The 20,574-nt window shown below is 49.8% G+C and overlaps 1 protein-coding gene across 1 annotated transcript; it reads left to right on the forward strand.

Moving 5' to 3' along the window:
- Positions 1 to 1,137: 1,137 nt before the first annotated feature.
- LOC307093817 (protein regulator of cytokinesis 1-like) lies at positions 1,138 to 19,589 on the forward strand (the record flags this gene model as incomplete). Its single annotated transcript, XM_079762090.1, is given in 15 exon segments — positions 1,138 to 1,148; positions 4,135 to 4,267; positions 4,407 to 4,436; positions 4,438 to 4,533; positions 5,243 to 5,449; positions 5,528 to 5,603; positions 5,606 to 5,644; positions 5,647 to 5,696; positions 6,241 to 6,393; positions 7,727 to 7,874; positions 8,664 to 8,797; positions 11,538 to 11,633; positions 14,992 to 15,138; positions 15,241 to 15,351; positions 19,515 to 19,589. Coding segments are annotated over 15 exon segments (1,506 nt in total).
- Between the last annotated feature and the right edge of the window lie 985 nt (positions 19,590 to 20,574).

A 20,574-nucleotide genomic window follows, 5' to 3' on the forward strand; every position in this document is an offset into this window, starting at 1 on the left:
GGAGGCAGCCAATTGATGGTTTTCTCCAATCATTGGTATTTCTCTGTCTCCCTCTCCCTTCCCCTCTGAGATCAATAATATATTTTTAAAAAACAAAAACACAAAACCTTGTTTAAAGCCCAGCAAGCGAAATGGCAAGTACTCATATGTTGATATATGTGCGATTTGATATGTATGCTATTTTGTTGTATTGACAACAAGCTTCAAAACTTCATGTCAAATTTTCTGAAGGTGTTAACATTATAGATTTTTTTACGCCTAAAAATGTCGAGTTTAGTGCCAAAAAATAGAGCACTATTTTGAGTTCATTACTAGTAACTCCATCGAGGGGAAAAAATCCGCATTGTTAACCGCGATACCTGGTAAACCAGTTTTGTGGTCTTAGGACGCCGTCTTGTGGACACATCTGGAATTGCGTTGTCTGTGGAAACTATTTTTTAAGCCATCCCAAAGTAAAGCTACAGAAAAGTGACAAGTATAGCACAGAAATCTCTCTTCATGAGCAATCTGAAATTGCCCGTATGATACCCCGTGACCCCCCAAATAGTTTAATTTTTTTTCTCCCAAATATTTCAGGGGCAATTTCCTATAAACCAGGGCCTTCTCCTGCACAACCATCCGAATTGGGAAGTTCACGCTGATACGTCTATACCGCCCAGTGCTCTGGCGGGATTCAAACGTTGCCCGTGGTCCCCGGAATGCCCGTCGCAGGCGGCCAGAGACCCCCTCCTCCCTCCCGCTTACACGCCCTTCCCGTGAGAGGCGCACTCTGCACTGAGTCTTCATCTCTGGCCAGTCCCTCCAGGCTCCAGAGACCCGCCCCCCCCCCCCCCCCCCCCCCGGAAAGTAACCAGAACCCGGGACGTAGCCAAGGCCCCCAGGACCTCCGAACCGCAGGAGATGGGGAGCTGGCACTCAAACCTGCAGGGAGCCGCTGGGGGCGGGGAGAGGGCGGGATTTCTCGGGGAGCGACAGGATGGAGCACCAATCCCAGGCCTGCTCCGCCGAGTTGCTGCTTTAAGACCCTGGCAGGTGCCGAATGGCTCTGCAAGTGGCAGGTCCTATGCTAGCAGGTGGTAGGGGCTGGTTGCAGTGCTCGGTTCAGGTTTCCGGTGAAGTAGGTCGTGGACTTCCATCATGAGGAGAAGGTGCGGGCTGTGGGGGAGTTGGGGATGCAAGAGGGGGGACGCCCGTCCCAGGTGCGGGACCTGTGGGGCTGCCAGAGGCCCCTCTGGGCCCTGAGCGAGGGCGTCACACTTCATTTACTAGCCTGTGACTTGAGACAGGATGGGAATGTGGCTTCTCGCCTTGAAGATAAAAGTTACACGCCCTCGCAGGTTTGGCTTGGCAGATAGAGCATTGGCCTGGGGACTGGCTGGGGACTGGTCCTGGGTTCAATTCCGACCAAGGGCACATGCCCGGGTTGCAGGCTCCATCCCCAGTGCGGAGCATGCAGGAGGCAGCCGATGAATGATTGTCTCTCTTCATTGATGTTTCTCTCTCCCTCTCCCTTCCTCTCTGAAATTACATATGCATAAGGCTAATTTAAAAAGGTGTACTTTAAATATATATAAATAAATAAAATGAAAGCTACACGATAATTTTGTGTTAATGTAAGAAGGTCCTCTCCTTGGGGCTCCAAGCCTGATGTTCTGGGCACTGGCTCGGCTCTAAGGAGATGGCCCCCGGCCAGGCCTCAGCGCCCAGCCCCACAAGTCACTCAGGGCACAGCCTGGCTACACTGGAGGGCTCCCCTAGCCTTGAAGGGCTCCCCATCTCGCTCTGACAAGCAGTCCCGTCCATTGCCCACACCTGACCTACGGCAGCAGCAGGTGTGGCCAATGGATGGACTGCTTGGCCCCAGGATGCCCCAAACTACCTGTGTCTCACCAGGTGCGGCTCACACCCTCTTTTCTTCCTTCCCTGCCTCCCTAGCCCTTGCACTAGGCTGGGCAGCCCCGTAAGGGGCACAGGAAGGCAGGCAGGAGGGGTTTGAGCCCCTTACCTACCCTGCCTGCTTCCATTGTAGGCCTCAAGTTCCCCCTTTTCTCACACGGGGCGCTACTCACAAGGACCTAGCCTTGCCCACTCCCACCCCCTGCTCCTCCCCAGATAGGTACGGGATCCTGTACAAATCTCCATCCTTTCCCATTTCAGTGTTTTTGTTTCTTACTGGAAGGATAGGAGAATTACAGGCCACACCCTGACCAGGGCCAGGGATCCAGTCTTCAACCGAGGTATATACTAGCTGTACCGGTTAATCATGCAGATTTTGTAATCAAAGAAAACAGGATAATTTCAAGAGAAACATCAAAAGTGCTTTATTCAAAGTAATGTCCATCGCTAGCTACACATTTCGCCCATCTTTTACGTAATTTGTGAATACTGTCCCAATAGAACTTTTCTTGTTTTGAGGAAGACCATTCAGAGACCCAATTTTCCACTTCTTCATATGTTTTTTTTTTTTTTTTTTTAGTATAGTTCTTTTTTTTTTTTTTTTTTCAGAGAGGAAGGGGGAGAGAGAGAGAGTTAGAAACATCGATGAGAGAGAAACATCTATCAGCTGCCTCCTGCACACCCCTACTGGGGATGTGCCTGCAACCAAGGTACATGCCCTTGACCAGAATCGAACCTGGGACCCTCCAGTCCGCAGGCCGACACTCTATCCACTGAACCAAACCGGTTTCGGCTTCTTCATATGTTTTGAAGTGCTTCTCAGAAAGTGCGTTTGCCATTGATTGGAACAAGTGGTAATCTGAAGTAGGTCTGGTGAATATGGTGAGTGGGTTAATACTTCACAGGCAAGATCTTTTTTTTTTTTTTTAAATATATTTTATTGGTTTTTTACAGAGAGGAAGGGAGAGGGATAGAGAGCTAGAAACATTGATCAGCTGCCTCATGCACACCCCCTACTGGGGATGTGCCCGCAACCAAGGTACATGCCCTTGACCAGAGTCAAACCTGGGACCTTTCAGTCCGCAGGCTGACGCTCTATCCACTGAGCCAAACTGGTTTTGGCAACAGGCAAGATCTTTTAACGTGTCTTTAACTAGTGTTGAAGTGTGTGATGGTGCGTCACCAGGAAGCTTAATTACTATGCCATGTCTTCTGGCCCATTCTGGTTGTTTTATGATCAAAACGTAGTTCAAATTGATTTATTTGTTGTTTGGAGGGATCAGAATTAACGGTTTCACCTGGTTTTAGAAGCTCATAATACACCACACCTTCCTGATCCCACCAAACGCAGAGCATTGTCTTCTTTCCAAAGCGATTTGGCCTTGCATTCAATGTTGATGGTTGACCTGGATCAACCCATAATTTTGTGCATTTGGGATTCTCCAAGTAAATCCACATTTCATTGCCAGTCACAAATTGATGCAAAAAAGACTTTCGTGCTGTTGAAGCAACATTTTACTGATGACTTTTCGGTTTTCCATTTGTCTTTTGTTCAGTGGATGTGGCACCCATTTTCTTTCCTTTAAAAACTTTCCCATTGCTTGTAAACGATCGGAAATTGTTTGTGGAGCAATGGTTAATCTTTTTGCAATTTTTTTTTGAGTTTGGCACGCACCTTCATCCAATAATGCTTGTAATGGTTGGTCTTCAAACTTTTTCGGTTGACCTGGACATTCTTTGTTTTTCACTTTGAAATCATCACTTTTAAAGTGTTTAAACCAGCATTCACAAGTATCTTGAGATGGAGCATGTTCACCATAGCTTCCGGAAATATTCAGCAGAACTTTTCTTCAAAATAAAGAAATGAATTAAAACTTCCCGCAAATGCTCTTTTTTTTTTGGCACGAAATTTGAGATTTTAAGCGTAAAAATATGTTAACACCTTCAGAAAATGTGACATATGAAGCTTTGAAGCTTGTTGTCAATATAACAAAATAGCATACATATCAAATCACATATATATCAACATATGTGTAACTCCATCTATTGAAAAAAATCCGCATTATTAATGACGACACCTAGTGTCCTTGCCTGGGAATAAAGGAGAATTGAACCCGAGGCTCTTTGGTCTGTGGTGCAATGCTCTAACCACTGACCTAACCATCCAGGGCTATAAATACTTCTCTTAGTGTGTCAGAGGCAGTGGCTCAGGCAGCTGATTTCTCTTTTGCTTCCCAGTGAGGTGATTGCGGAGGACTCCACATTCTATCTCCAAAAAGCCCTGAGTCACCTTCGGGAAATATGGGAATTGATTGGGATTCCTGAGGACCAGCGGTTACAAAGAACTCAGGTTGTACACACGCATATCAAGGTGAGTTTAGTGCTGTGTTTCGCAGGAGGACAAGGGTATTAAAATTTTGAAATTACTGGTGTTTTGGTATTATTTGTTGTTTGGTGTTTTTTCCCCCCCTTAGTTCCAAACTTTTATGGGGCTGTCTTCTCTGTGGTAGGACCTCCTGGATAGGATGATTGCTGAAGAAAGAGGAACGTCTGAAGGAAAGGCTCATTAAAAGCATCGGCAGCAGTCAAAAAGAGTTGGCTGTCTTGTGCAGCGAGTTGCGTGTTGAGCCATTTCAGGTACACAGGGTCTGGGCTTCTGTTTGAGTCTGAGATTGAGGCAGGCGCTTTGCCTTGGGGCTGAGTGGAGGGTTTCTGTGTCAGGGTGGTCCTGGACACGAGAAGTGGGGGAAATGTGCTGCCCAGCCAACCAGTTTCAGCAGTCATTTTTACGGACGTAAAGAGTTGCCCTGTTGAGAGGTGAAGCAGCTAATTTATTTTTTTGAGAGTTTGTTTATTAAAGCTGGGGACAGCAAAACAAGGAAGGGCTTAGGATAGAAGAAATAGGAGAGTCTCGTTGGAGCTGTTTTGGGAAGTCAGAGAAAAGGGGGCCATGGAGACAGCTTCCAGGGGTTGGCCAGGGGCAAGACCCTGCGCATTGCTCCCCTGATTGTGAGTCTCCTGGGGAGTCTTAGAGTTTCCGCGTGAGGGAGAGGCGTGGGCGTGCTCCCAGGAGGGACAGCTTGCCAGGGGTGAATCAGCTAATGAGTGTGGCAGTGCTTTAGTCTAAAACACTTCCTCTTGCTATCAGTCTGGGAGGCATATACTACAACTATCTTATTTTTAACTCTCAGGAAAAGTTAGGCAGAGATGACACTGTGCCGTGAACTGATTTATTTGTAAGTTGTCCCACTCTTTTGTTGTCCTACTCTTCCTTTGAGGAAATCCACTTGGAACTTGTAACAACGGTGTATCCTCTTCTGCATCAGGAAGGAGAGCCGACCATCAGCGAGAAGGAGACTTGCGCACTGAAGTGGAGCTGAGGGGCAAACAGAAAGAGGAGAGGAAACGTCAACTGAAACTACTTAGGGGACAAGGTCAAGAACTGTGTGAAGTGCTTTGCAGGCCACACTATGACATTGACAGTGACTCCGTTCCCAGCCTGGAAGAGCTGAACCAGTTCAGAAAACATGTGGCAACTTTGAGGGAAACAAAGGTATACTCCTTGCCACCATACTTCCTAAAAGTCAGTTTGACTTTCCTGTGGGTGTCTTCTGATCATTTGATTTTACAGGCATCTTGGCGTGAGGAGTTTGTCAACATAAAAAGACAGATCATAGTGTATATGGAAGAATTAGATCACACCCCAGATCAAACTTCGAAAGAGATGTGGTGTGTGCAGATGAAGATGCCTTTGTTTGTCTTTGGAGAATATTGCAGCACTACAGAAGTTGCTGCTGCAGGTAATGTCTATTCGGAATATGGCCTGGGATCTCATCTCCATAGTATCCAGATTTGAAAAGAGGGACAGTTCTTTCCCTGCAGTGTTTTTTAGGGCCCAATGTAGGTTAAGAGAATGAGGGAGGGAGTATGAAGATAGTATATGATATACAACCATGATTTTTTTAAACAGGAAACTTAATTTATATGTAGCTCTAAGAACATGAAATTGAAATGATGGATGAAATAATAGTCATTGAATTAGTGTTTAATTGAAAAAAAATTTAAATCTTTATTGTTGAGTTTATTACAGATATCCCTCTCCCCCCCCCATTACCCCCCTCCACCAGAAAAAAATTTTATTTCAAAATTTGAATCCTAATTCTTGGGGTGTGAGATCCTGCTGTAAACGACAGACACAGTTTGTGTTCAGAAGTCATGAAAACACACCTCTTCACAGTCTTATAACAGTACTTACTCTGCATCGGGTCCAGACACTTCTTTGTGGGAAGCCAGAGGGCTCGCCTCCGCTGCTGCCTTGCCATAACCACTGTCTTTCCTTGTCAGCTGGAAGGGCGGCAATCACAAAACGAAGCAGTGTGTGAGGGGCTGCGTGCTCAGATCCGGGAGCCCTGGGACAGACTGCAGATACCACAGGAAGAGAGAGAAGCTGTTGTGGCCGTGGTTATGACTGGGTCGAAGGCCAAAGTTCAGAAAGCGGTAGGAAACCCATAGGGTGCTGGGTCCACAGTCTCTACAGGCATTTTTATGTCTGATCTCATGTTTGTACCAACTTCTGCCTTGAACAAGTCTTTTTTGTTGTTGTGAATCCTCACCCGAGGATATTTTCTCCATTGATTTTTAGAGAGAGTAGAAGGGAGGAAGAGAAACATTGATGTGATAGAGAGACATGAGTTAGTTGCCTTCCACATGCACCCTGACAGACTGGGGATCACCCCAGCAACCCAGGTACCTGCTTTTGACCAGGAATCAAATCTGAGACCCTTCGGTGCCTAGGCTAACGCTCTAACCACTAAACACACTGGCCAGGCAAGCAAGTCTATTTTAAAGCCAGCATCAGAAAAAGGTGGCAGTAACCCACTTACCTTTTATCTTTCCTGTACCTTTCTTAGGTTTCTGGCTCCTTTGATAGCATTGTTAGAGTGTCGACTTACCTCTGTGATTTTGTGCTATAATTTTATTTAAAAAGGGGAAATTTAAAAAAAATATATTTTATTGATGTTTTGCAAAGAGGATGGGAGAGGGAGAGAGAGAGTTAGAAACATTGATGAGAGAGAAACATCAACCAGCTGCCTCCTGCACCACCCCCACCGGGGATGTGCCTGCAACCAAGGTACGTGCCCTTGACCGAATCGAACCTAGGACCCTTGAGTCCACAGGCTGACACTCTATCCACTGAGCCAAACTGGTTAGGGCAAAAAGGGGAAATTTTTGCCCTAGCCAGTTTGGCTCAGTAGATAGAGCGTCGGCCTGTGAAACAAAGGGTCCCGGTTGGATTCTGGTCAAGGGCATATACCTTGGTTGTAGGCTCCTCCCAAGCCCGGGTCCTCATGGGGCTCATGCAGGAGGCAACCAATCGATGTGTTTCTCTCACATCGATGTTTCCCTCTTGTCTTTCCCTCTTCCTTAAAAAAAAAAAAAGAAAGAAAAGAAAGAAAGAAAAAAAAGAATGGAAAAATATCCTTGGCCCTAGCCGGTTTGGCTCAGTGGATAGAGGGTCGGCCTGCGGAATGAAGGGTCCCCAGGTTCAATTCCGGTCAAGTGCACATGCCAAGGTTGTGGGCTCCATCCAAGGTTGCTGGCTCGATCCCCAGTAGGGGGCATGCAGGAGGCAGCCAGTCAATAATTCTCTCTCATCATTGGTGTTTCTGTCTCTTTTTCCCTCTCCCTTCCTCTCTGAAATCAATAAATATATTTAAAAAACATATCCTTGTGTGAGGATTAACAAAAATAAATAAAAATGGAAAATTTTTGCAAAGCTCTGTAAATGTAAAAGTAGAACAAGCACATTTACCAGATATCTGTGTTTCAGCTGCAATTAGAAGTGGATCGCTTGGAGGAACTGAAAATGCAAAACATAAAGAAATTGATTGAGGCGACACGAGTGGAGCTGGCTAAGTGCTGGGACCAGTGTTTGTACAGCCAGGAGCAGAGACAAGCTTTTGCTGCTTACTGCGATGGTTAGTACAGGAGCGCTGGCCTTACTGTGGCTGCACTTGTAAAGATGTGCAGATGTTCACCAGAAAGTGTTTCCTCTGCGGAACAGATAAAACTGCCTTTTCAAGCCTTTCACCATGAGTTGCCATTCCTGTATCAGTGAGCATTTGCAGGTGCTACTGGGAAATAAGGGATGTCTTGATTTCTGAAGCAGCTTATCACTGTAGCCTGTAGTTGTGAAGCTCAAGTTTATCAGCGCGTGCTCACTCTATGCCAGGTGCAATGGCAAACTCTTAACAATAATACCTCAATCTCGTGTCGAGAGATGAGGACACAAAGGTGCATAAATGTTGAGCAACTTGAACCCGAGGCACAGCAGGTAAAGGGCAGAGCTCACATTTAAGGCCACAGATTCTGACCCCAGAGCCCAGCAGCATTCTAGTCTGACCTGAACTGAGTATAAAGATGAGGTTATCTACTAAATTCCACATTGGGGACATTTCCTGTGACCCAACCCATTCCTGAGCAGGGTGGAAACAAAGGATATGAAAGAAAGCTAAGAGAAGGTGAGAGACGACAGAGAGGTTTGCGAATCTTAGTCATTTTAGTCCACACGTTAGCTCCTTACTCCCTAGTCCCTCCAGGCGGATGGTGACAAACCAGATTTTTATTGTCCACAATGTATACTTATTCATGTAGCGTTTTTACTATCGTGAAGAATAACCTATTTCCAGTTTAGGGAATGAGGGGTTAGAAAGTAAGATGCTGAACACTAGAGGAATTTTTTAAACTCCTGGGCTTCTGTCTTGCAGAGGACTACACAGAAAGTCTGCTCCAGGTCCATGATGCTGAGGTTGTGCGGTTAAGACACTTCGAGGTTCACAAAGAACTCTTTGAAGGCGTGCAGAAGTGGGAAGACAGCTGGAGGCTTTTCTTAGAGTTTGAGGTACTGCCCTCACTTTCCTCTGTTTTCCTAAGACGACAATGAAGTATTAAGAAAGCATGTCCTTGCCCTGGCCGGTTTGGCTCAGTGGATAGAGCGTCGGCCCGCGGACTAAAGGGTCCCGAGTTTAGTTTTGGTCAAGGGCACTTACCTCTCAATCCGTTGCAGGCTCAATCCCTGGTCCTGGTCAGGGAGCATCGGGGAGGCAACCAGTTGATGTGAGAGAGACATCTATCGATGGTTTCTCTCTGCCTCCTCCCCTCCCTTCCCCTGTCTCTAAAAATGGAACAGTATCCTTGGGTGAGGATTAAAAGAAGAAAGAAAGAAAGCATGTCCTTACAGAGCCAGTCTCCTTTTCTCTTTGCTGAGCGTCTAATACCAGTGTCTTCATCACTAAGTCTCTAGCTTACTACTGACCCACATGTATTTGTGAGGCTCGTGTACAGGAACATATAAGAGAAAGACCCTGAACAGATATCTTCATGAAGGTAGAAGTTTCTGGCGTAAAGGAAGTCCAGAGGGGGCCAGTGCAGGACAGCTGTGCAGTTCCACAGTCAGTGGGGTCCCAGGCTTCTCCAGCTCATGGGCCTTAACCTCAGGTTCAGGTTGGCCCTCGAGCTCCCACCACAGCCCTCAGGCACCATGTGGAGGAAGGCACACAGAAGGCACTGTCCCGCCAGCCCCTCTGAGGGCTCTCCCAGCTCTCCTCTCAGCATCTCTCTCATGTGCCGCGCTGGTGAGGCTGGAGGTCCTGCTGCCACAGAGGAATCCGGTTCTGTTCCTGCGGAGGGAGAGAAGAATGGATATTGGGCCAGGCAAGCAATGTTTTCTCTTCCAACTTTTGCTTTTTTTCTTAGAAAATTGCCTGGGTGTTAGTGCACATTTGTATGCTGAATTCCGTTTCTTCTGATCAACATAGCACAGGCAGGTTCCCGCAGAGCATTTCAGAGCTCGGGGTAGGGACTAGGAGGAGGCATAGCGGACACAAAATTCAAGCAGCCTTGCTCCCAGGTTCATGCTGGCCCTGTTAGAGCCTAATGGGTCCTTCAGGGAGGCCTGAGTTCAAGCTCACGTTTACAGGTGGGAAACTAGGACTCAGGCGTGGGGAGAACTGTGTGGGTCCTTCCAGCTGGTTAAGGACAGGTTTCCCCGTCCTCAGTGACCACTGACTTCCGCTTGAAAGCAAGAAGGAGGAGGAATAACTGTCAGTAAAGAGCCAAATAAGTAACCCTTTTTGACATGCAGGTGTTTAAGAAGAAATAAGAGACTAACTCCCATCCCTTTTAGGAATTGTTTGTAGGCCATCACCGACCAAGCAGGCTGGGAGGGGGATGGAATGTTCACAAGCTTAGCAAATGGTCAGGGTTGCTTCTGTGCTTTTCTGATGACCTGCCCCTAACTTTGAGTGTACACGTCTAATTTCTATTTCCAAATTATATGCTTATATCACTGTTCTGGTATACTGTATGCATGATAGAATTAAACAAACCAACGAACAAAAAAACCCAGGCCCTAGCCGGTTTGGCTCAATGGATAGAGCGTGGGCCTGCGGACTGAAGGGTCCCAGGTTCCATCCTGGTCAAGGGCATGTACCTTGGTTGCGGGCACATCCCCAGTGGGGGCTGTGCAGGAGGCAGCTGATCGATGTTTCTCTCTCATTGATGTTTCTAACTCTCTATTCTTCTCCCTTCCTCTCTGTAAAAAAATCAATAAAATATATAAAATAAAAAAAAGAAGCCTAACATACTATATTTTTTGGGTCCATTTTGTGAGGGTCAATTCAATGGAAACCAGATTGTCTGTGACCCTTAACGTGCATATTTAAGCTGCATTGTCTCAATGGGCAGAAAGAGAGTGGACAGTAGGGTGCCCACCACACTCGGAGCGTGGACCTTTCCCGTGTCCCTCCACACAGCTCATTTCCTGTAGGTGACGCAGTCTTTTGACATCTGAACCAAGGAAGGGAGCCAGTGGCGTGGGGCGGTAATATCGCAGCCTGTCTCTTAGCTGACAGAGGAAGCACTGGTTTTCCTGCACCAAGTGGATGTGCTCACACCCAGCTCCCCTGCCTTAGGGCCCTCCCTTCCTCACTGCTGAGAGGCAGTGGGAATGCAAACCTCACAGACTCCTTAACCCGTTAACTGCCACGCATCCAAAACAGAAACCATCCCCACAAGCACGATATTTTGAATTTTAATTTCAAAAGTCAATTTGCAATGAATATTATATAAATAAATACATTACTCCCAATTCGGGTGTTCTTGAATATTTAGAGCTGAAAATTCTCACGAAAAATGATTTTAGAGTTGGTCAAGGCTGCCACATTTTTTTTTTTATAGATGTTTGTGGCGTGTGGGGTAGGTCTACCGCCTGCGTCTATAGACGCTCATGGCGTCCAATGGGTTAATGATGTACATCCGGGTATGACAGCACGGAGTCCTAGCAGAAGTGATTGGTCTTTAGCCTGTCCCAGGGTTTACTCTGATTAAAATGTATTTCCAGCCGAAACCGGTTTGGCTCAGTGGATAGAGCGTCGGCCTGCGGACTGAAAGGTCCCAGGTTCGATTCCGGTCAAGGGCATGTAACTTGGTTGCAGGCACATCCCCAGTAGGGGGTGTGCAAGAGGCAGCTGATCGATGTTTCTATCTCATCGATGTTTCTAACTCTCTATCCCTCTCTCTTCCTCTCTGTAAAAAATCAATAAAATATATTAAAAAAAATAAAATAAAATGTATTTCCACAGAGAAAAGCATCTGATCCAAGTCGATTCACAAATCGTGGAGGAAATCTTCTAAAGGAGGAAAAGCAGCGAGCCAGGCTCCACAAAACGCTCCCTGAGGTAATAGTGTTAATAGTTTTGGTGCTTGACTACAAAATACCTCACTTTTTGTGGATTCTTTGCTTTGAATCATTTGCCCCAAGCTGTCTCCTCTTTCAAAGGCGAGGCAAGGATAAGGAACACTGGGCCTTACTGGCTGAAGCAGCTGTATGTCAAGGTGTATTCCTTTCCTAGCACAGCCACAACACTGTACCACCGACTGGGTGGCCTGACAAAGACATGTATTTTCTCACAAGTCTGGGGGCTGGAAGTCTGAGGTCAAGGCCTAGGCAGGGCTGGTTTCCTCCAAGACGTGTAGGTGGTTGTCTTCTCCCTGTCTTCACACGTCAAATAAAACCACATTCCTAGATACTGGAGGTTAGACTTCAACATATGAACGGGGTGGGGAGGGGGCACAGTTCAGCCCATAACACAGAGCAAGCTCTTTATCTTGAGCAAGTTCTGTGGGCTTAGGTATCTTCTTTTTTTATTTATTTTTTATTTTTAAACTCTTTTTTTTAAAATCTTTATTGATTAAGGTGTCACATATTTGTCCTCATCCCACCATTCCCATCCCCCACCCCACCCCCCTGTTGTCCTTAACCATTGGTTAGGTTCGTATGCATGCACACAAGTCCTTTGGTTGATCTCTCCCCACTACCCCCACCCTCCCCTATCCTCCCTCTGAGGCCCGACAGTCCGATCGATGCCTCCTTGTTTCTGGGTCTGTTCTTGTTCATCAGTCTATGTTGTTCATCATTTCCCCTAGATGAGTGAGATCATGTGTTACTAGAAATATACTTATAAGAACCGAATGTGAGACGAGCAATAATAGTTATGCTGACAGGCAAATGAATCAGTCTGTAGTGAGTTTCTTTCTGGACCAACAGTTCTTTTGAGACCCAATTTCAATGTCCACCAGTTCCTTATGTGTACATGTCGGCACTGACTTTTCAGCTCTGGATGGTGGACAAATGGTGGTAATGCATGTCCGACTCCCTCTGGTTTGGTCTCGCCCGGACCCAGGGGTGCGCGGCCTCAACCGGACCTGGGACCCAGCATCACCCGGGCCCCGGGGTGCGTGGCCTCACCCGGACCCAGGTGCGCGCGGCCTCACCCGGTCCCGGGATCCAGCCTCACCCGGACCCAGGGGCACATGGTCTCACCCAGACCCAGGGGCGCGTGGCCTCTCCCAGACCCAGGGGCGCGGCCTCACCCGGACCCGGGACCCAGCCTCACCCAGACCCAGGGGCGCGTGGCCTCTCCCAGACCCAGGGGCGCGGCCTCACCCGGACCTGGGACCCAGCCTCACCCGGATCCAGGGGCGCGTGGCCTCTCCCGGACCCAGGGGAGTATCTTCTTTATTTTAATAATAATAATAGTATTTACTAAATGAAGGGCCAGGCATTATTTCAAAGTGCTTTCCCTTTTTGCAGATGAGGAAACGGGGCTGAGAACTTAAGAAACTTGCCCACCTTTCACGGCTCGCAGGAGGCAGGTCCCAGGCCTGACCCAGATGGTGCTGCCCTCACTGCACACCATCTTCTCACTTTTTTTAAAAATTTCTTTATTGATTAAGGTGTCACATATTTGTCCTCATCCCCCCATTCCCATCCCACACCCCTCCCCACGGATGCCCCAACCCCCTGTTGAACTTAACCATAGGTTAGGCTCATATGCATGCACACAAGTCCTTTGGTTGATCTCTCCCCCCTCCCCCCACCCTCCCCTATCCTCCCTCTGAGGCCCGATAGTCCGATCGATGCCTCCTTGTTTCTGGGTCTGTTCTTGTTCATCAGTCTATGTTGTTCATCATTTCCCCTAGATGAGCGAGATCATGTGTCACTAGAGATATACTTATAAGAACCGAATGTGAGACGAGCAATAATAGTTATGCTGACAGGCAAATGAATCAGTCTGTAGTGAGTTTCTTTCTGGACCAACAGTTCTTTTGAGACCCAATATCAATGTCCACCAGTTCCTTATGTGTACATGTCGGCACTGACCCCGCAGCTCTGGATGGTGGACAAATGGTGGTAATGCAGGTCCGACTCCCTCTGGTTTGGTCTCGGCTGGATCCAGGGGCACGGCTTCACCCGGACCCAGGGGCACGTGGCCTCACCCGGACCCAGGGGGTGCGTGGCCTCACCTGGACCCAGGTGCGCGCGGCTTCACCCGGACCCGGGACGCAGCCTCACCCGGATCCAGGGGCACACGGCCTCACCCGGACCCGGGATCCAACTTCACCCAGACCCAGGGGCGCGTGGCCTCTCCCGGGCCCGGAACCCATCCTCACCCGGATCCAGGGGCCCACAGCCTCACCCGGACCCGGGGCCCAGCCTCACCTGGATCCAGGGGCACACGGCCTCGCCCAGACCCAGGATTCAGTTTCACCCGGACCCAGGGGCGCATGGCCTCACCCGGACCCAGGGGCGCGTGGCCTCTCCCAGACCCAGGGTCGCGTGGCCTCACCCGGATCCAGGGGCCCACAGCCTCACCCGGACCCGGGACCCAGCCTCACCCGGATCCAGGGGCACACGGCCTCGCCCAGACCCAGGATTCAGTTTCACCTGGACCCAGGGGTGCATGGCCTCACCCGGACCCAGGGGCGTGTGGCCTCTCCCGGGCCCGGGACCCAGCCTCACCCGGATCCAGGGGCACACGGCCTCGCCCGGACCCGGGATCTAGCTTCCCCTGGACCCAGGGGCGCATGGCCTCACCCGGACCCAGGGGTGCGGGGCCTCTCCCAGATCCAGGGTCGCGTGGCCTCACCTGGATCCAGGGGCGCACAGCTTCACCTGGATCCGGGACCCAGCCTCACCCGGATCCAGGGGCACACGGCCTCACCCGGACCTGGGATCCAGCTTCACCTGGACCCAGGGGCGCGTGGCCTTACCCGGACCCAGGGGTGCGTGGCCTCACCCGGGCATCCTCTCACTTTCAGCATCAAAACCAGTGGCAACGCTGGCCCTCCGCATTGGGAACAAACCATCCCTCGCCTTTGATTTCAGCTACTCTGACATTTCCCCAAGTGGGTCCAGCTCCCCGGAGTCAGCCTAGTGATGCTCTGGGAAAGGAGTCATCATTTTTAGGGGGAAATCATTTCCTTCAGGCTTCACACCAAAGGTTTGAAGTAAATAACACGTGCTTAGCCCTGACCGGTTTGGCTCAGTGGTTAGAGCATTGGCCTGCAGACTAAAAGGTCCCAGGTTCAATTCTGGTCTAGGGCATGTATCTTGGTTTTAGGCACATCCCCGGTAGGAGGTGTCCAGGAAGCAGCTGAACAATGTTCCTCACTCATAGATGTTTCTAACTCTCTTTCCCTCTCCGTTTCTCTCTGTAAAAAAATAAAATAACACGTGCTTGTGTCTGGTCTCAGCTGGAAGAGGAATTGAAGGCCCAGATTGAAATGTGGGAACAGAAACACTCAACAGCATTTGTGGTCCACGGGCAGAAATTCACGGAGTATGTGACTGAGCAGTGGGAGATGCATCGGTTAGAGAAAGAGCGAGCGAAGCAGGAAAGGGTACGTGAGCCCATTTTGGGAAGAGGGAAGGGTGGCCACGTGAGCAGCCCAGACCTGCTCTCTCCCCGGGATGTGTCACTGTTGCTTCTAACTGTCACACAGCAACTGAAGAACAAGAAGCAGACAGAGACAGAGATGCTGTATGGCAGTACTCCCAGGACACCCAACAAGCGGCGAGGAATGACTCCCGCCACCCCGGGCAAAGTGCGCAAGGTAAGGAGGCTCCACGGCCCCCACTAGTGATGAGGGCGTGTGGAGGGCAGGGCCAAGCCGCCTCTTGCCATGTGCCCTGCAGAGATTGTCCTGCAGGCATGGGGAAGGGTTTTGGAGACTTTCAGTTGAGTCCATTTGAGATTGGAGCATTATTTCTCTTCTCCTACTCATACTTTACAATATATAAAAACCATTTTAAAAGCACCAAGAAGACTACTAAAACTATTTGGTGTTTTTCTTTTTTAAAAAAATATATTTCTTTATTGATTTCAGAGAGGAAGGGAGAGGGAGAGAGAGATAGGACCATCAATGATGAGAGAGAATCATTGATTGGCTGCCTCCTGCATGCCCCGCACTGGGGATCACTCCCACAACCCGAGCATGCGTCCTGCTGGTTCATAGGTCAATGCTCAACCACTGAGCCACCTTGGTGGGGCTTAAAAAAGCTTTTAAAAATAATGTATGTTTACAAAGTAGAGTTCCCATTATATAATTTTGATTTCTGTCTTTTTGCCTATTTTATATTGTTTGTGGGTTTTTCTTCATAGCATCAAACTTTCTTCAAATACATGGTCATTATTCGCTACTTATTTCTGTTCTCTTAACATTTTATGAAATTAGCTCCCTATTGTTCAATATTATTATGAAAATAATGTGAACTTTCTAAAACATATAACACTAATATTCAGTTCCAGGAAGGTTTATTTTAATTAAAAGTTTGAGCACCTCTCTGCTAAGAGTACAAGGTGGGCTATCTTTGCTGTCAAAGTGCTGCCCTCATATGTTTCTTGTTTTTTAATTTATTATTTTAATTTTAAATATAGATTAATTTTTTAATTGACTTTAGAGAGAGAGAGGAAGAGGGAGAAAGAGAAAAACATTGATTTGTGTTCCACTTACTAATGGCATTCATTGGTTGATTCTTGTATATGCCCTGACCTGGGATCGAACTGCAGTCTTGGTGTGTTGGGACAACACTCTAATTAGCTGAACTACTCAGCCAGGGTTCTATTATTTTTTATTTTGCAATTACAGTTGGTGTATCCCCGAAATAATATAATGGGGTACCACCCAGTGACTAAACATTTAAATAACTTAAAAAGTGATCACCCCGATAAGCCCAGTTCCCACCTGGCACCATACATAGTTGTTACAGTAATGACTCTGTTCCCTCCCTAGGACTACTTTGTAATCACCAATTTGTGCTTCTTAATCCCTTCATCTTTCACCCAGCCTTCCAACCCTCCTTCCTCTGGCAGCCATCAAAATATTCTCTGTATCTATAAGTCTGTTTCAGTTTTGTTTATTTATTTTGTTCTTTAGGTTTTCATATAAGTGAATAACATGGTATTTGTCTCTCTTTGACATTTCACTGAGCATAACACTCTCTAGGTCCATTCATGTTGTTGCAGGTGGCAAGATTTCATTCTTTTTATGGTTGAGTCATATTGCATTATATATATACTAGAGGCCCAGTGCACAAAATTCGTGCACGGAGGGGGGTTGTCCCTCAGCCCAGCCTGTACCCTCTCCAATCTGGGACCCCGCAAGGGATGTCCGACTGCCCGTTTAGGCCCTAAACGGGCAGTCGGACATCCCTCTCACAATCCAGGACTGCTGGCTCCCAACTGCTTGCCTGCCTGCCTTCCTGATTGCCCCTAACCGCTTCTGCCTGCCAGCCTGATCACCGCCTAACCACTCTGCTGCCAGCCTGTTTGCCCCCAACTTCCCTCCTCTGCTGGCCTGGTCACCCCTAACTGCCCTCTCCTGCAGGGTTGATCACCTCCAACTGCCCTCCCTTGCAGGCTTGGTCCCTCTCAACTGCCCTCCCTTGCAGGCCAGGTGCCTCCCAACTGCCCTTTCCTGCTGGCCATCTTGTAGTGGCCATTTTGTGTCCACATGGGGGCAGGATCTTTGACCACATGGGGGCAGCTATATTGTGTGTTGCAGTGATGATCAATCTGCATATTACTCTTTTATTAGATAGGATAGAGGCCTGGTACAGGGGTGGGGGCCAGCTGGTTTGCCCTGAATGGTGTCCCTGATCAGGGTGGGGTTCCCTTGGGGCATGGGGCGGCCTGAGCAAGGGGCCTGTGATGGTTTGCAGGCGGGCCACGCCCCCTGGCAACGTAAGCGGAGGCCCTGGTATCTGGAATTTATTTTCCTTCTACAATTGAAACTTTGTAGCCTGGAGCAGAGCCAAGCCTGGGGCTCCCTCCAAGGCCCGCAGCCATTTGTGTTGGGGTTATAATTGAAACTTTGTAGCCTTAAGCCGGTGGGCCTGGCCAGGGTGTGTGGAAAGCTTTGCTTCCCCTGTTGCCGGGGGCAACCCTGGCCTGCTCTCTCAAGCTCCATTCTGCCACCATTTCTGTTTGAATTTGTTTACCTTCTATAATTGAAACTTTGTAGCTTGAGTGGAGGCTTAGGCCTGGCAAGGGCAGGCAGAAAGCTTGGCTTCCTCTGTTACCTAGGAAACCTTGCTCTCTGTGGCTGTAGCCATCTTGGTTTGGGTTAATTTGCATACTCGCTCTGATCGGATGGTGGGCGTGGCTCGTGGGCGTGGCTCGTGGGTGTGTCGGAGTATGGTCAATTTGCATATTTGTCTATTATTAGATAGGATACCACTTAAAAAAAAAATCCTTGTCCAGAGATATTTTTCCCATTGACTTCTAGAGAGTAGAAGGGGAGGGAGAAGAGGGTGGAGAGAAAGACATCGATGTGAGAGACACATTGATTAGTTGCCTTCTATATGCACACTAACCAGAGCTAGGAATCAAACCTGCAATGGAGGTACATGCCCTTGATTGGGAATCAAACCTGGGACCCTTGGGTCCACAGGCCTACGGTCTAACCACTGAGCCACCTGCTAGGGCTACCACATCTTTTTCCTTTCATCTATTGATGTACAGTTAGGTTGCTTCTGTCTCTTGGCTATTGTAAATAATGCTGTAAGGAGTATATGTATGCGTATGTCTTCTTATGAGTGTTTTGGGTTCCTTCAGATACATACCCAGAAATAGAATTGCTGGGTCCTTTTTTGTCTCTTATTATAGCCTTTGTTTTAAAGTCTGTTTTACCTGCTGTAAGTATTGCCACACCAGCTTTTTCATGAAATACCTTTTTCCATCCCTTTACTTCAGACTTTGTGTGTCTTTGGATCGTAAGTGAGTCTCTTGTAGACGGCAGGTGAAAGGGTCTTGTTTCATTACCCTCCAGCCACCATGTCTTTCTGATTGGAGCATTTGTGCCATTTGCATCTAGAGCAGTGGTTCTCAACCTTCCTAACGCCGCCACCCTTTAATACAGTTCCTCATGGTGTGGTGACCCCCAACCTTCCTAACGCCGCCACCCTTTAATACAGCTCCTCATGGTGTGGTGACCCCCAACCTTCCTAACGCCGCCACCCTTTAACACAGCTCCTCATGTTGTGGTGACCCCAACCTTCCTAACGCCGCGGCCCTTCAATACAGCTCCTCATGGTGTGGTGACCCCAACCTTCCTAACGCCGCCACCCTTTAATACAGCTCCTCATGGTGTGGTGACCCCCAACCTTCCTAACGCCGCCACCCTTTAACACAGCTCCTCATGTTGTGGTGACCCCAACCTTCCTAACGCCGCCACCCTTTAACACAGCTCCTCATGTTGTGGTGACCCCAACCTTCCATACAGCTCCTCATGGTGTGGTGACCCCAACCTTCCTAACGCCGCCACCCTTTAACACAGCTCCTCATGTTGTGGTGACCCCAACCTTCCTAACGCCGCGGCCTTCCATACAGCTCCTCATGGTGTGGTGACCCCAACCTTCCTAACGCCGCGGCCTTCCATACAGCTCCTCATGGTGTGGTGACCCCCAACCATAAAACTATTTTCCTTGCTTCTTCATAACTGTAATTTTGCTCCTGTTAATAGCCTTCCCACCTGGGTAGGTAGGTGGATAAGATCTCCATAGCAACCCTCACCCCCCAGTGGCCTGTCCTGGGGGCCGTGGTCCCCCCAGGAAGTGGAAGCTGCTGGTAGTGGAATCTACCAATGGACCCATGAATCAATCCCATGCCCTTTCCAAACGGGGGGGGGGGGGGGGGGACGATGAGCAGGGGGTACTTTTCAGCAGGAGCTGCGGGCCAGGCCTTGTCAGCGCCTGCCCTGCGGGGCGGCTGCCCCAGGGGTCAGACCTCATTCTGGTGGCCACCCTGGGCCTGAGGCAGAGAAATGACTTCCTGGTGCAGCCAGAGTCCTGACCCCCCGGGAGAAGCGCGCCCCAGCCCAACCCTGAAAGTCCTGGGGTGAATCCTTCTCAGCCTTAGAAGGGTCGTGAAACCAGAGGAGAAAAAGGCCTAGGTAGGGAGAGCCTTGCTGAGCCTTTGGGGGGCGTGGGGCCTGTGGAGGGGGGATGCGGTGGTGGGAGAAGGGAAGTCTCCACCGGAATCCACGAACGCAGCGGGGAAATCCGCCCTCCGTCGCGGAGGGAGAGGCCCTGGTTAATGGTCAGCTCACGCGGTGCAACGGGCCTTCGGGAGGAGTGCGGGCCGCCCGCGGGCAGCTGGGCTTCTCCGCCTCCGAGAACCAGGCCGGCTCCGCGGGTCGCTGTGTCCTCAGAATGCGATCCGTCTGTGCTGGGATCGGGATCGGGGAGCAAGGCCTGCGACCCCCAGGCCGTGTCTGGGTACCAGGGACACGTGGGCCCGCCCTCAGGCTGGCCCCGCCCCGAGGCCCCGCCCCCTGTGCCGGCGCCCCGCCCTCGAGGCCCCGCCCCCGCGCCGTCGCCCGCCCTCGAGGCCCCGCCCCCGCGCCGTCGCCCCGCCCTCGAGGCCCCGCCCCCGCGCCGGCGCCCCGCCCCCGTCTCGCCCGCGGACAGAGGCCCCAGGAGCCCGGGCGGCGGGGTTGCGGGGCGAAGGCGGGATGATTCAGGGGCGGGGGTCGTGGTGACGGCTTCGGAGCGCCGGCCTTAGGGCTCGGAGGCTGGCTGCCCGTCTTCGCCCGCACCCCTGCAGGTGAGTGGGGCCGGGAGGGGGTGCCAGGCGAGGACGGGGCGGCGGGAGGCGCGCTCGCCCCTGCGCAGGCCGGCGGGGCGCCCTGGGAGCCGCACCCTGTGGCACCCATCCTTGCTCACCAGCCTCCTGAGGGCTCTTCCCGGGGCGCAGGGCCCCCCTTCCTCAAGGCCGGGCCGGAGGCTGACATCCCGGGCCTGGCCTCTGCACAGGTGACCATTTTTCCGAACTTTCC

The sequence above is a fragment of the Cnephaeus nilssonii genome (assembly GCF_951640355.1).
Source record: "Cnephaeus nilssonii genome assembly, chromosome: 21".
NCBI lineage: Eukaryota > Metazoa > Chordata > Mammalia > Chiroptera > Vespertilionidae > Cnephaeus > Cnephaeus nilssonii.